Source organism: Coffea arabica, chromosome 6c (assembly GCF_036785885.1).
Source record: "Coffea arabica cultivar ET-39 chromosome 6c, Coffea Arabica ET-39 HiFi, whole genome shotgun sequence".
Classification (NCBI taxonomy): Eukaryota; Viridiplantae; Streptophyta; class Magnoliopsida; order Gentianales; family Rubiaceae; genus Coffea; species Coffea arabica.
The window spans coordinates 19,393,247-19,407,956 of NC_092320.1; the positions used below are offsets into that span (position 1 = coordinate 19,393,247).

The 14,710-nt window shown below is 41.4% G+C and overlaps 3 protein-coding genes across 3 annotated transcripts; 2 read left to right on the forward strand and 1 right to left on the reverse strand.

The window, feature by feature from the left end:
- The first annotated feature begins 3,095 nt into the window (after positions 1–3,095).
- Positions 3,096–4,339, forward strand: LOC113691465 (uncharacterized). Its single transcript, XM_027209607.2, has 2 exons — positions 3,096–3,184; positions 3,695–4,339. The coding sequence occupies exons 1-2, from the start codon at positions 3,140–3,142 to the stop codon at positions 4,208–4,210; spliced, it is 561 nt and encodes a 186-aa protein (XP_027065408.1). The 5' UTR covers positions 3,096–3,139; the 3' UTR covers positions 4,211–4,339.
- A 4,672-nt stretch (positions 4,340–9,011) lies between these two features.
- Positions 9,012–9,662, reverse strand: LOC140008663 (uncharacterized). Its single transcript, XM_072053502.1, has one exon. The coding sequence runs from the start codon at positions 9,660–9,662 to the stop codon at positions 9,012–9,014; it is 651 nt and encodes a 216-aa protein (XP_071909603.1).
- Positions 9,663–11,967: 2,305 nt separating this feature from the next.
- On the forward strand, positions 11,968–12,930 carry LOC113693101 (uncharacterized). The gene has a single exon (XM_027211681.2). The coding sequence runs from the start codon at positions 11,968–11,970 to the stop codon at positions 12,928–12,930; it is 963 nt and encodes a 320-aa protein (XP_027067482.2).
- Positions 12,931–14,710: the final 1,780 nt, after the last annotated feature.

The following is a 14,710-nucleotide window of genomic DNA, read 5'->3' on the forward strand; positions in this document are numbered from 1 at the left end:
TTTACAATCGTATATTTGTGTTTGTAGCCGTTGATTGAACTTTAGTCTTAGGAAAAATGATAACAAATGGAAAGAGTGAGATACAAGTCAATTAAAAAACATGATTAACACTAGAATTTGTGAGACATGGAGACTTGGATTATAAAAAGGATAAGAAAACTTGAATAGGTGAAAAAAGGTGCATTAAAACTATACGAAAGAAGTAGCATAACAGTGATATAGTATTTGGTGATGAGCAGATTCTTGGTGATATGTTTTTTAAGTTTGATAGGCATTTTATTACTTTTGGGAAGATTATTATAATCATTTTGAGTCCTTAAGAAAAGCATGGAAGTATAATATTTGAATATAGAGGTGGGCAACGTGAGATTATCAGAAATCTTAGAAGAAGTTTTTGAAATTATCCTTTGCTGTAATACTATTCTTTTTTTTTTCTACTTTGTGATTATTGATTTCCACATTCACACTCGAAATGCTAAGGCAAAAAGCAAAATTCAAGTAGTGGGTTGGTGGCTCAGCTCATATGATTCTGAAATACAACGATTTATTGGGCACATTCTACCCAGTATTGTCTGTTGGCAGATTTGGAAAGCAAGGAATAAAGCAATGTTTGAGGATATTCAGATGAGGCCGCTTGCCATTTGTCGTGCCATTTTCTCGGAAATCCAGACCATTGTGGGAATTTATTTCAAACAAGTGTTCAGAGTACAGTCATTTCATCATTTGTATGATTGGTCGTATTCTTCTCATACTGAGGTTACATACAAACTTGTTCGTTGGGAAGCAAAGGAATCCGATCGGTTCATATTAAATACGGATGGCTGTTCTAAGGGCAATCCAGGGAGTGAGTGGAGGCGGTGGGGTTCTTCGGGATTCAAATGGCATACCTTTGATTGGCTTTTCGGCATATCTTGGGGAAACTACAAGTCTATGTGCAGAGGTTCGGGCACTCCTTATTGGGCTTCAAACTTGTGTACATAGGGGTTTTCAAAATCTCTATGTTCAATCGGATTCTTTATTATTAGTTGGAATTCTTCAGAATCGCATTCAATGCCCCTGGAAGATTCGACGAGAGATTAGGCAGATTTGGCAGTTGGTGAAAGATCCTGATCGTTTTTCGCATTGCTATAGGGAAGCTAACAAAGTTGCTGATGCGCTGTCCAATGTGGGCGTATTTCATCCAGAGCATCAAGTCAAGCTTTACGAGGCCTTTAATTCGTTCCCAACTATGGCTCGTGGGGCCATTCGACTTGATAGATTAGGAATGCCTTCAATTCGGAAAAGTAAGCGTATGAAGGGCTGAGAACAAAGGACAACTGGAGCTAATATGCGGTTGCGGTTGCGGTTGAATGAGACATGGAGGTTTTGTGTGCTTTATTACCTTTTCAGTCGATTGCTGTACTTCGAATTGGTCTTTCTCAATGTGTAAAATTTGCTCCTATCAATAAAATAAACTAATATTTAATTAAAAAAAAAAGCAAAATTCAAGGATGAAAATGAAAAAAAAAAAAAAAGACAAGGTTATAAACATAGGGAAAGACTCTATATTTGATTAATGCTAAAATATTATAAAATGATTATAGAATTTCTTTTTCATTTTTTATGAGTGACATTTTTATTAAGAAAATTTAGTAGGGGAATGATGGGATTTAAAAAGTGAAAAAAGAACAAAGAGATCAAAATTCAGGATCTCTAATTCTTGGGAGTAACATGATAATATTATTTCTAAAAATCCAATATCAAATCCTATTGGTGTAATATAAAGGAATTTGGATGATTGAAGTGTTTAAAATATAAAATACTTCTAAATTATAATATCTTATTCATTAGTCGAATGTGGAATCTTATGTTTGTTGCCCCTTTCTTTTTTGCTTTGGATTTGGGTTTTGAACTTTGAGTATGAATTGAGTAAGATTATAGCATGAGAAGGTTCATCATGTTCATTTAATTAAGGTCTTCCTGCATTTAAAATGGGAGCTTACATGACAAAAAAAAAAAGATTAAAATGGTAATAATTTACAAAAGAGCATCATAGTGGGAACATTTTTCCTAAAAAAGGTCATTTCAGAACTAAATTCCGTGAATCCATGGTTTCATGTGGGGTTTCTTTTCATGGACGTGATTAACATCATGTCTCTTATCATTTCGATGAGGATTATTAACATCCAAGTCCTAGAGCCTGATTGCATTAGTACTATCCTTGGCCTTGGGTATAATATCACAAGTTCCTCCCTGTAAAGGTTGCAATGCGTTTTAAGAGAGTGAGAATTAAGTATATCACGGGAAAAAAAAAATTAATGGCAAAGTAACTTACCAGAACAACCAACAGATGGAGGAGGATAATCCAACAAGCAAGTCCTTTGGAATCCATCAATTGGTAGGTTTTATATCCCTTGCAACTCCTCCTTTGAAGGATTAGGCAACAGCAGAAGCAAATGCCAAATATTACATATCGATGAAAAGTGTGCTTGATTAGAAGGTTCTTTTTCAAATAGTCGATTAAAATATGACCCCTTGACAGATAGTGTTTCTTATTGAGGTTGAAAAATGAACCAAATTATTTGATACTCAAATCAAATTTGGCTAAAGAAAAGTTTGTTTGAACTTAGTTTGCCAACTAATCAATTTAAAATTTAAGAAGTATTATTATGTGTTAGATTAACTATCAAATTTGGCATTAACTTGGCTTGATTAACATAAAATTAGAATTTACAAGTAAAAAATTCAAGTTACTCAAGTTCGACTCATGCTCGATTCTATAAAAAAACTCATTTGAGTTTGGCTTAATTAATAAACAAGTCAAATTTGAAGACCTTCCTCTTAAAAAAATTTTTAAAAAATCAAGTTTGAGTACAGTTTTAAGTTTATTAAATAATCTAACAAGTTTGAATACTAGAACATTGAATCTAGTAGACCTACACAAAATCACTAAATTTATTTTAGACCATAACTGTAGATTGTTTAGAAAAAAAAGGACCAAAATGTAGACCTACCCACGTGATGCAAACCAACCAGCCACGTGATCCATGCTGTAACCTTGCTAGCTTCACTTAGCTATCGCCTTGTATAAATAGCCGTATAGCCCCCAAGAGTCTTTTCACCACCAAAGTTACATTTTGAGGCTTGTCATAGGCAAGGCATGGCTTCATCTATCACTCTGATCGCAGTCTTTTCAATTGCCCTGGTAAGGTTTCTCAACCATCAATACTGTACTTGAAGTAGTAGTTCATACGAGATAATTGCTAGACTGTATAGGAATACTGATGAAACCCGTGAATTAAAGCTACCTGAGAAAACACATTCTTCTTCCTTTTTGCACATTCATCTGCAGCTCTAACCATCGCCACTGAAGGAATGGAAGCTCTTCAGATGGCTCTGTAGTTCTATTCTGATAAAATCTTGACTTCCAAACATTACCAATGCTGGTACCATACTTAAACGTCAATGTAACTTGAGTAATGGCATATGACACTATTTACCATTTTTTAGTTGGAGGATTCATCCGGGAAAGCTTGAAGGTCAAATCAATACCTTAAAATCAACAAATGAATATTCCTGTTGCCAGTTGAGCTCGTATTTGGACATAACTATCCTTCCCTACAAGGGGTCATCTTTTACAGTGCTACCATCAACGTACCTATATGGCTATATTGACGTTAGTTTCTTTTATGGTGATATTTGCACTAATGTGCAGTTTGGATGCATCACGGAAGCAAGGAAGAATCCTACGGACTTTTTGCAATCTGCTGTCATTAATGAGCATACTGAGGACAATCACCATGCAGAGCCGTCCCCTTCCAATCAGAAGAAGACAACTAATGGTAACACATTGAAAGACTTTGAGTCGAAGCGTGGCTCCCATCTCTTCTATCATGGCGACGACGCTTCTCCTCTGGTGAAAGACTTTGAGTCGAAGCTTGGCTCCCTTCTCTTATATCATTATGGCGCCGAGGAGAAACCTCTGAGGAAAGACTCATTATTTGGCGCTCCTCTGAGGAAAGACTTTGAGTCGAAGCTTGGCTCCCTTCTCTTATATCATTATGGCGCCGAGGAGAAACCTCTGAGGAAAGACTTTGAGTCGAAGCTTGGCTCCCTTCTCTTATATCATTATGGCGCCGAGGAGAAAACGCTGATGAAAGACTTTGAGTCGAAACGTGGCTCCCATCTCTTCTATCATGGCGACGACGCTAAGCCAATGAAAGATAATTAATGTCCAGGGAAGCCGCAACTTTACCTCTGTACGGACTACGGACCTGTGTCTCTTCTAGCTGGTCCGTTTTTATCCATTGTCTTCTTTCAACCAAGCGTTCCGTAATAAATGTCAGTACAGTTGAGTGCATTTTCTGTTTCTTTGTTTGTTGTTCTTTTTGCCATTTACCATATACAGGAAGTGCACAAAAAATGAGCACTATTCAAGCATTATAAGAATCGTAGAGTGAGCGAACCGCTTTACCTTGATAATCTAAAAAGAGTTCTGCAAACTCGTACTCTTGTACGAAACCAGGACCAAATATATATATATATATATATCGATTCAATTTTCTAACTATGTGTGTGGTACGAATGCACATTAGAAGTACAGAAAATTCTCGAGTAAACTTTCACAAAAGAAGGGAAAGAATGGAGAACTCTTGAAGCGTGATTGATCGCTACTCTTAGGAATTTAATTATCCATACTACACTAAGTATTTGCTGTAGAGATATGGTAATTTAACTTTAAGATACAACAAGAGAAGAAGCAGTTGATAGCAAATATCAAGTTTCTCAAACTAAGAAATGATCAAATAATTCTAGCTAGTTTTGACATTAAAAGGCTTGTTTATTTACAGGTAACCTTGTTTTCTTTTTGTCCCAATTATTTGACTTTAAACTTGGTTCTGTGACATGGATTCTACGTGTTAGTATACACAACACTAATCCTAAACATTAAGTGAAAATCATATTATGGGTAACTGAGTACCGCATAACTTGCAATTATCCACTTACGCACTCAATATTATTGGGAAATTACATGGATTTTTGTTTCGGTAACTCTAATTATAGTCTCAAGATCCATCTTAATTGAAGGGGCCATTATGAATTAGATGAACATGAAATTGTATTTCGATTCTCAAGCTAATCCCTTCCTCTTTCTCCATTGTAAGGATTAGTCTCTCTTTTTTTTTTTTAAGTGCTCTAATTATACAGGATTAAAGCAAGTAGCAATGGTCTATAAAAGGATAAAAAGTAAGCAGGGGCATATTTATTAAAACATGAAAATAATATGAAATTTTATAATACGCATGATATGAATAATGAATTGTACGTCAATAATGCCAATATATTTGAAAAGTACAAAGCTGAAAATACAGCTTCACTTACTATGTGCATAATAAATATTTTAGCGAAGATTTTTTATTTTTAGTGTAAGTGAGAAATTTGAACTCCAAACCTTTCACTTACACTCTTTTTTCATACCATCCAATCCATCCCTACATTTTTATGAAGATGAGCACATAATGTGAGTTTTTATTTTTTGAGGTGAATAACTTGTTCACAAAAAAGTTTACTCGATTTATGTAAAGTTTAAACTTTGGGCTGTCTAAACAACGCAAGTAGATGGCACTAGGACACAATTCATTATGATGACTTCATCCAAGGTAACGAAAAAAAAGTTGTACAATTGCACTTAAAATTTGTGAAATTTATAGTACTATTTCATGGTTTATCCTCTCAAAGTTAACAACAAATAATGCTTTAAACTCCGTTTAAACAACTTATGAGTGTAATTCAAATTTATTGCTCCATTATGTATGTACAATGTATCAAAACAGAAGAGTAGCAAATTGTGTTTTATTGCACTTTCTGTTTAGCTAGCTTCATGCAAATTAACCTTCGTAGATTATAGGTAAAGAATTGGTTTGCCATTCAATGTATCCAAGAAATATGTGTTAGTACATAATGTTTATTTCAATGGATGCACAGGTGTAAAACAAAATTACAAATTATTAAGTTTTAAACTTTACAAGTACTTAAAGCACAATAATTTTTATTAAATTAAAATTTTCCCTCCTGTGATTTGGTAGTTTATCATATAACCCCTCTATAGTTTAAAAATCTAACACAACGTCCTCATAATCTAGGTTAACATATCATCATTAATTTTTCTATTAAAACTAACAATCAATAGTTCAAAGTTTAAGTCAAATTAATATATTGAAAAATTTACCCTTTCACTAATCTAATTCTTTGAGGTAGTTACAAAACTATTACAATTATTATACACCTTAAACTATGTATTTGTTTTCAAGTAAACACAAAAGATGCAGCAGACCATTTTTAGCCAAGTTAATAAAATTGCAAATGTAACAATATAAAGCACCCTATCAAAAGTTACTCTATATGATTAAGAAAATAATTTATATTTATTCGAATGGAAAAAAGTTGCCAGAAGAGGGAGACACCATAGGAAAAATAGTTTAGAGTGAACTGCATCAATCATGCCTTCCATCGGGGGGGAAAAAATGATAGATGTGCGTGTATATAGATACATACACGCGCATTTATGTATGTGCATGTACACGGACGTGAGGTTGTTCCTTTGAAAAGTAGCTTCTCCTGCAATAATCCAAATTCTAGGACAGTGGCAGAAATGGAAAAGTAGTATAGGCTGCACCGAAATCTACTAAAATACAAGCTTGAAATTCAGATAGAAATCGAAATACATAAAAAGATCAGAGCTTTTTTTTTTTTTTTTTTTTTGAGGAGATAAAACGTTCAAAGCTGAAAGCAGAACCAGTCTTTGAGTCGTAGTGTTATTTAGATTCAAGTGAAAGACGGGGCACACGACCAATACAGCAGCCAAATAGAGATGGAAACTTGAGCTCTTGGACTCTATGGCCGAATGATAGAGCCCTAGATTGGAACCAGTGCAAAGCTTTCTGCCGCACTAACATGGCAAATAGGGGAGGTCCCGGAAGGCAATGTGACCATGGCTCCAGCGAGGGGTATCCATGTGACAAACAACTTCGATCTTTTCACCATCCTCTCCGCTTAGCAAAATCCTATACACGCCCGATCGTGGCCTCTTGAGCATGGTGTTAGGAAATTAGTTTAATTTCTTTTAGATAGATTTCTTGTTTTGTGTGGAAGTAACTAGTTTTTTAATTGATTTTGGTTACTTAAAATAGTAGTCAAGAAATTTCCTATTTTATTTAGGATTAGAAATTATTTCCTATTCTGGACAAGTCTAGGAATTAGAATTGGTTTCCTGTTGTTATTTGGGTTTTTGATCAGATAATATTTTCCATAAATATGTGGATTAGCATACTATACAAGAGACACACAAGGGGCACACAAGAGGCGACATGTAGCCCAATACATGGGTGGAGAGAGAGAGTTCTTGAAAGATGAGAGATGGTATATAAAGATTAGATTTTGGTTTAAGTTGTATTCTTGTATAGGATTTTTTTCTCTCATAATAAAGAATGAGTTTCTCTCCGTGGACGTAGGCTCAATAGTGGAACCAAACCACATTAAATAAATATTGTGTCGTTTATCTTTCATACTTGTGACTTATTTATTATTAATTATTGTATACTTGATATCTTAATAGTTATTTGTTCTGCGCTTGAATCCTAACAAATAGTAATAAAAGATTTAAGGATAAGCTATGGTACGACATGTCATCTTTGGAGTTAAAATCATTTCAGGAACTTACAAGATTGTGTTGTTTTGCAATCTATCTGGAGTTGATCTCGTGGGCTGTTATGTCAAAAAGACTCCAATATTGCTCTCCGACCCTTGATTTTTCTGGCAAATTCACCCAATGACTCATAGGATGTGACACAAGTACTCGTCTCTCTCCGTTGATTGGCATCCTCTCACACTCTCAAAGTGTATTTTCCATCATCTGGGCTTTTCGAGATCCTTGAGGAATCGAAAAGTGTTCAAGAATGTAAGGGAGTTGCTCTAGCTGTAGCAACTGACAAAATTATCCTTGATTGCTTATTCTGTCTACAGGGCTGAATGCACATGCATGTGGCAACAGTATAGCGCCTGTTAATGGAGTCTTGGTGCTATATATGGCCCATTCTTAAGCCATGTTTTGTTTGATTGGTTTCTAAAAGCCAGTGATCATACTGAGACCGGATTGCCCCTGACGAATTTGAATTATGGAGGCGAGTCCATTATTTGATCAAGAACCACCCAGATTTACTAGATGGCAAGCCAAGATTTCAATCTCATCGAGCTCTTTTGCATTCATTGTATTGCATGTACAAGACCATTAGTTTCGTTATGTTAACAATAGTTATAGATGCACATGCATTAACAAAAAAAGTAATTTTAGTTTATGTACATGACTCAGGAAAAAATATACCAATATATAGTAATTCTTGATATATATATATATATATATATATTGATTGCTAGTTCTTGTACGTAACTCAGGGGAAAAAATTTTAGTTCATGTACATAAATCTTGACGTATGTGTATACCAATTTTTTTGAAAGTTAACTCAACCAAGCACAACTGGACCTGCGCCAATCCCTAATCAAAATTTGATGCACATGCCATAAATTAAAATATAAAAAACTTAACATTGGAGAACTAAATGCGGCAAAAGAATAAATAATATAAGACTATTGTACAACATCAACATATGACACAAGTCTATTGTACAACATCGTCAAATTAAGAAAATAAACACACTCAGAATACATAGATGTTCTGTACAGTCCCTAAAACTTTTTTTTTTCTTTTTACTAATTTGATCCGGCCCACAGAACTCTCGTCTTTACCGTTACTATTTCAACTTCTAATTATCTTTAGGGAATTAAGAAGGCCTTACTGTATAATAGGTCTGAAGAAAAGTTAATACACTGTTAAAATAAGTGTAGAAGAGTTCAGCCAGCCATGTCTTTGCCTTGTTGTTATAGTGTGCTTGAATTTTCTCCTTCACATTATGAAAATGGTGACATTGTGCACCCCGCAAGTGTTTATGTCTTTATAAACCTTCAACAATTCGTCATCACTGCCCAAAGTTGTGAGCAATATCCTTTTTTTCCCTTAGTTCTTTCACATCCTTGGGGTTGTCGATCAGCGATTTCATGAACTCAATATATGCTGTCACTGCTCGGTCAGTGCTGGTACTTGGGCACATTTCATAGGCAATCATATTTAAAAAGAAAACTTTGGTGTCAATCGAAACAAACCAAATTGGAACTTCAAGTGTTGCATAGAAATAACCTGATTTGAACTTGATGCCCTTCGAAGAATCAGCACTGCTGGTCCTAAAGTGAATTCCCTTGGCCTTCAACTCCGTGGCTGAACGAAAGCAATGAACGTATTTTTTCGTGCTAGAATCATTGTCAATATTTGATCTTCTCCACCGCAGAAAACATGGCAAATTATGAATATACTCGTGAAGATTGCTGCATCTGCGAAAATTTTTGAAGTGATTGAGACAGACAGCGTCATTGCTGGCCCTAGATTTTGGAGAAATTGGTTTGTCTTTACAGGATTCAGAGACAAGAACTGGCCAGAAAGCGTCCAGAAGATGATGGGGTAGGTCCTTATCTCTGCTAGCTATTCCACTCCCCTTGTAATTCCCGAACACAGTCCTGTTCAAGAACTCGTTGAGCACCTCTTCACCTTCTTGTTTCCCATATCTCAAACACATCAGAAACTTAAGAAGCTAGAAAGGAATTTGATTTTCAAGTAAAACATGTCACGAAGTACAATCGCCGATACCAAATCACCAAGAAATAGCGTGTGATGTAAAAGTTTGCGGCACTTTTGCATCTAGAAATTATGTCGTTGATAATGAAATAGGCATCAGGAAGCATCATTTGTCACTACAAGAAAATTGATTTTCAATGACAAGCCATTTCTGTCACAAAAAAATGAAAAGTCGTCACTGATAACTTTTATTGACAACTTTCTAGTTGTCACAGAGTCGTCACTGAAGGCCCGTCGGTAAAAGTACATAGTGACGACCTTAAAAGTCGTCAGTGAATGGGACTGTTTTGCGACAACTGATGTCGTCAATAATTGTTGTACTTTTTAGTGATGACATAGTATCTTGTCAATGATATACAAAGTATTGTTGTCACTAAAACTAATTCATAGTTGTCATTGGTATAGACTAATTACTGACAACAGGTTGTTATCAATGGAGAATTCTATGACAACAGGTTGTTATCAATGGAGAATTCTAATTCAGTGACAACACTTTATCACCATGAAATTTGAAGATTTTCCTACTACAATTATATCTAAAAATGAAAAATAATATATCTTACATGCCATTAAAAAACAAATAAAAGTTGTAACTGCATTAGAAGCTGCATGCCAATATACCACAAATTATCTCCAAATGTCATATAAGTTCTAGATCGTAAAATAAATGTTTCAATAAGGGGTCTAGGAGTCCCAAATTTTACATCAAATTAAGGTCGTTTTACAAAAGACTACTGAAATAAAGAAATAGAAAACTCGTGAGTGAGCTGCATGAACAAAAGACATATTCAACTCCAATGTCGGTCAATCAAACGCATGGACTCTAGTGTTGGAAATTTTAGTAATATTCATTGATCTTCCAAAAAGGTTGAATGAACTGCCATTTTCTACATTAAGGAAGGAAAATAAGTAGTGAATACAAAGACGAGCAAAACATCAAAGTAAAAGCAACTTTGGTTAGCTTATCCACCCAAAAATGCAGTTGATTCACATGAACATAACAAATTAAGTATGCAGAGGCCCCGTCCTGGGCCGGGACACGTGGTAGCCCAGGTGCGGTCAAACTGGGCCTGAGCCCCAGGCCCTGGCAGCCGTCCGGGGCTGCGTTGCTAGGGCTCCTGGAGGGGCTGAGAATCCATCCCGAAGAGGTCGGAGACAATCCCCCCAAGTGCGGGATAAGGGCTATTCTGGGCAGGTCCCGAAACGTACGGAGGTCGGACTTCCGCACAGGTATAAATGGTAGAACACATCAACTGTACAAGGTACGCTCACTATTGGCAAATTGCTCCCGGCTGTTTATACTTCCCGTGAATTCTTCTCATCGGAAAACTAACTTGGTCGTCGGAGCGCCCTCGAGGACCGACCTCGGGCCCCCCGTTGTTAGCTCATTCTTATCTGTTTTGCAGGCTTGGAGCCAGCTCTTCCATCAGCATCCCGAGCTCATCAGTTCAGCTCGGTCCGGGGAAGCTCAGCGCTTCTTCAGTTGGCGCCGTCTGTGGGAACCGGAAGAGGTAAGTGCAGTTGTGCTGATGGCGAGGACGCGATCCAAGCGAGCGGTAGAGAGCACCGGCCCTGGAGGCGGTGAAGGGTCCCAACGAAGAGAGGCTGAGGCATCCCGGGGCGCCGGGGGCTCAGCCCTTTTAGGAGAAAGGATGCAGCAGATCCTCCAGTTCGTGACGGAGAACCTCCCCATGCTGGAAGACATCATCCGGCAGGCGAAGGAGGGGGAGGAGGCTGGAGGCGCGCAGACCTCCAAGGCGAAGGGGAAGGAGAAGGAGCCGCTCCCCGAACCCTCGAAGGATGAGTCGCACGACCAACCCCCCAGGAGGAAACGGCCACGGACGCCGCCTCGCCCGCGAGCCTCGGAAGTCGGAGACAGCGAAAGGTACTCCCGCTACAGGTCCACTGGGGGCAGGCCGAGGGGCCCCTCGCCGAGGAGGCCTGCGAGGAATGGTCTTGCCCGCTCCCCAGCCCGCTCTGCCAAGAGCCGACCGCGCAATCCCCTTCACTTGAAGCCTGTCCAAGACGAGCTCGAGCAGATCTTGCGGCCGCAGCTGTACGCGGACAACTACTCCACCTCGCCTTTCCCCCGGGAGATAGAGGATTATCCCCTGCCCCGGAGGTTCAAGATCCCAATCATCGAGATGTATGATGCTTCCACTGACCCGGAAGACCACCTCTCGGTTTTTCTGACGCACATGCGTCTGCAAACCGCAGCGGATGAGATCCGTTGAAAGACCTTCCCTATGTTCCTGAAGGGGAAAGCTCGGCTCTGGTTCCAGGGCTTGGCACCAGGATCTATTCGGAGTTTCCCCGAGCTGGCTAGACAGTTCGTCGCCCAGTTCGTCTCCTCGAAGACCTACGCGAAGAACGCCACCCACCTGATGTCTATCAGGCAGAAGCCCGATGAATCGCTGAGGAACTTCATGACCCGCTTCAACGCGGAGAGCTTGCAGGTCAGGGACAAAGATGAAAAAGTGGTAATGGCCGCCTTCACGAACGGGCTCAGGGTAGAGGAGCTCTTCTACGAGTTGGCCAAAAAGCCTCCCATAAACCTGGAGGAGCTCCTAACCCGGGCGCACGCGGCCGCCAACGCAGAGGAGGCAGGTCGCCTGAAGACGGAGTCAGATCGGGAGCTCGGAGATCGGAAGGGTCGGGCGAACCCCCAAGAGGGCAAGGACATCCCGGCCAAGAAGAATGTGTTTGATCGGCTCTCGAAGGAGAAGGCGCCTGCTCCGCCGCCACTCCCAGAGAAGAGCTACACCCCTCTGACACGGCCTAGAGCTCAGATCTTGGCTGTTATGGAGGCGGAAGGGCTGGGAGATCGGCCGCCTAAGATGGGGACACCTCGGAACAAGAGGAACCAGGACCGGTACTGTGCCTTTCACCGTGACGTGGGACATGACACGGAGGGATGCTGGGCCCTACGGAAGGAGATCGAGGATCTGATCCAGCGTGGTTTTCTGGGACGGTTCGTACGCCATGGCAGGTCGGGCCAGGAGTCCGGGCGCCATTATTATGGAGACCGGCGTGAGGGACAGCGCCGCGACCGCCCTGAGCGGCGTGACGCTCCTCGGGGCCACTCTCCCGACCAGGACATCCAGAACTTGGCGGGGGTGATCAACACCATCGCCGGAGGCCCCACGGGGGGGACAGCCATACATCTCGGAAGAGCAAGCGACCGCCCCCCGAAGGGGACGACTCCTTGAAACGCTTGCGCATGGACGAGGAGATTACCTTCGGACCAAGGGATGCGGTCCCCCTGATTTCCGAGAACCACGAGGCCATTGTGATAGACATCGTCACCAACAACTATCGGGTGAAGAAGGTGTATGTCGACCAAGGTAGCGCGGTTGACATTATGTTCTATTGGGTGTTCAAGGAGTTCGGACTGAAGGATGACCAGCTGACCCCGGTTCGGACACCTCTGGTGGGCTTCACTGGACCACCCATCAGCTCGGAGGGGATGATCACCCTGATGGTCACGGTAGGACAGGCTCCCAAATGCCGGACCGTTCCCGTTAACTTTGTGGTGGTCAAGCAGTCGTCCCCGTACAATATGTTCCTTGGGAGACCTGCTTTGAACGCCCTCCGAGATATTTCCTCCACTTTCCATCTCAGCGTCAAGTTCCCCACCCCTGGAGGGATAGCCGAGGTGCACGGCGATCCAGAAGTAGCCAGAGCTTGCTACCTGGCCACGCTCCGCGGGCAGGAAAAGATGGTCGCCCAGACAACCTGTTTGGAGCCCTACATCCCGGGGGATGAGGCCCATCGGCTGGGCACCCAGGATGAGGTTGAGGAGTTCCCCCTAAGGGAGGATCGGCCCGACCAGGTTCTCCGCATTGGAACCTTGTTGCCCGCCAAAGAGAAGGAGGGCTTGAAGGCCCTGTTAAGGGAATACTCCCAAGTCTTCGCTTGATCGGTGGATGACATGCCCGGGATTCCGACAGATCTGGCAGTCCACCATCTCAATGTGGATCATCACTTCAAACCAGTGAAGCAGAAGAAGAGGAGATTCGCCCCCGAAAGGAATGAGGTGATCAGGGCGGAGGTCGGCAAATTGCTGGAGTCCAAGATCATTATGGAGGTCTACTACCCGACCTGGCTGGCCAATCCCGTCCTGGTGAAAAAGGAGGACCAGACCTGGAGGATGTGCGTTGACTTCACGAACCTCAACAAGGTCTGCCCGAAGGACTGCTTCCCCCTGCCAAGGATCGACAGGTTAGTGGACTCTACTGTGGATTTTGATGTCTTGTGTTTTCTCGATACTTTTAAGGGGTACCACCAGATCGAGATGGCGGAGGAGGATAGGGAGAAGACCTCCTTCATCATAGAGGAAGGAACTTATTGCTACCGGACCATGCCATTCGGGCTGAAGAACGCTGGAGCTACCTACCAGCGCCTGGTAAACAAGCTATTCCAAAATCAGATCGGGCGGAGTATGGAGGTGTACGTGGATGACATGATCGTTAAAAGCCGAACTGATCAGCAGCTCGTCCCCAACCTGAGGGAAATCCTGGATATCCTTCGAGAGAGCAGGATGCGGTTGAACCCGAAGAAGTGCACCTTCGGGGTCAGGTCCGGAAGGTTTTTGAGGTTCTTGGTGTCCCGAGAAGGGATCCGGGCAAACCCGAACAAGCTCCAAGCTATAATGGACATGGCCCCTCCGAGGAATGTGAAGGAGGTTCAGCGGCTCACCGGGAGGATGGCCGCATTGAGCAGGTTCCTCTCGCGTTCCGCGGTTCGGGGGCTACCCTTCTTCCGGGTCTTGAAAGCGCCGAAAGATTTTCACTGGACTGAGGAATGCCAGAAAGCTTTCGCCGACCTGAAGGCTTATTTGGCTGAGCTGCCCACTCTGACCGTCCCAGAGCTGGGGGAGACCCTATTCCTGTACCTGTCCGCCTGCAACGAGACCGTCAGTTCGGTCTTGGTACGGGAAGACGGGAGGGCTCAAAGACCGGTGTACTACGTCAACCGAGCTTTACAAGG

Bases quoted from the DNA above. Each gene is read 5' to 3' on its own strand.
- LOC113691465 (XM_027209607.2), top strand. From the start codon at position 3,140: ATGGCTTCATCTATCACTCTGATCGCAGTCTTTTCAATTGCCCTG. The intron at 3,185-3,694 runs GTAAGGTTTCTC...ACTAATGTGCAG, and splicing joins CAGTCTTTTCAATTGCCCTG to TTTGGATGCATCACGGAAGC.
- LOC140008663 (XM_072053502.1), bottom strand. From the start codon at position 9,662: ATGTGTTTGAGATATGGGAAACAAGAAGGTGAAGAGGTGCTCAACGAG.
- LOC113693101 (XM_027211681.2), top strand. From the start codon at position 11,968: ATGTTCCTGAAGGGGAAAGCTCGGCTCTGGTTCCAGGGCTTGGCACCA.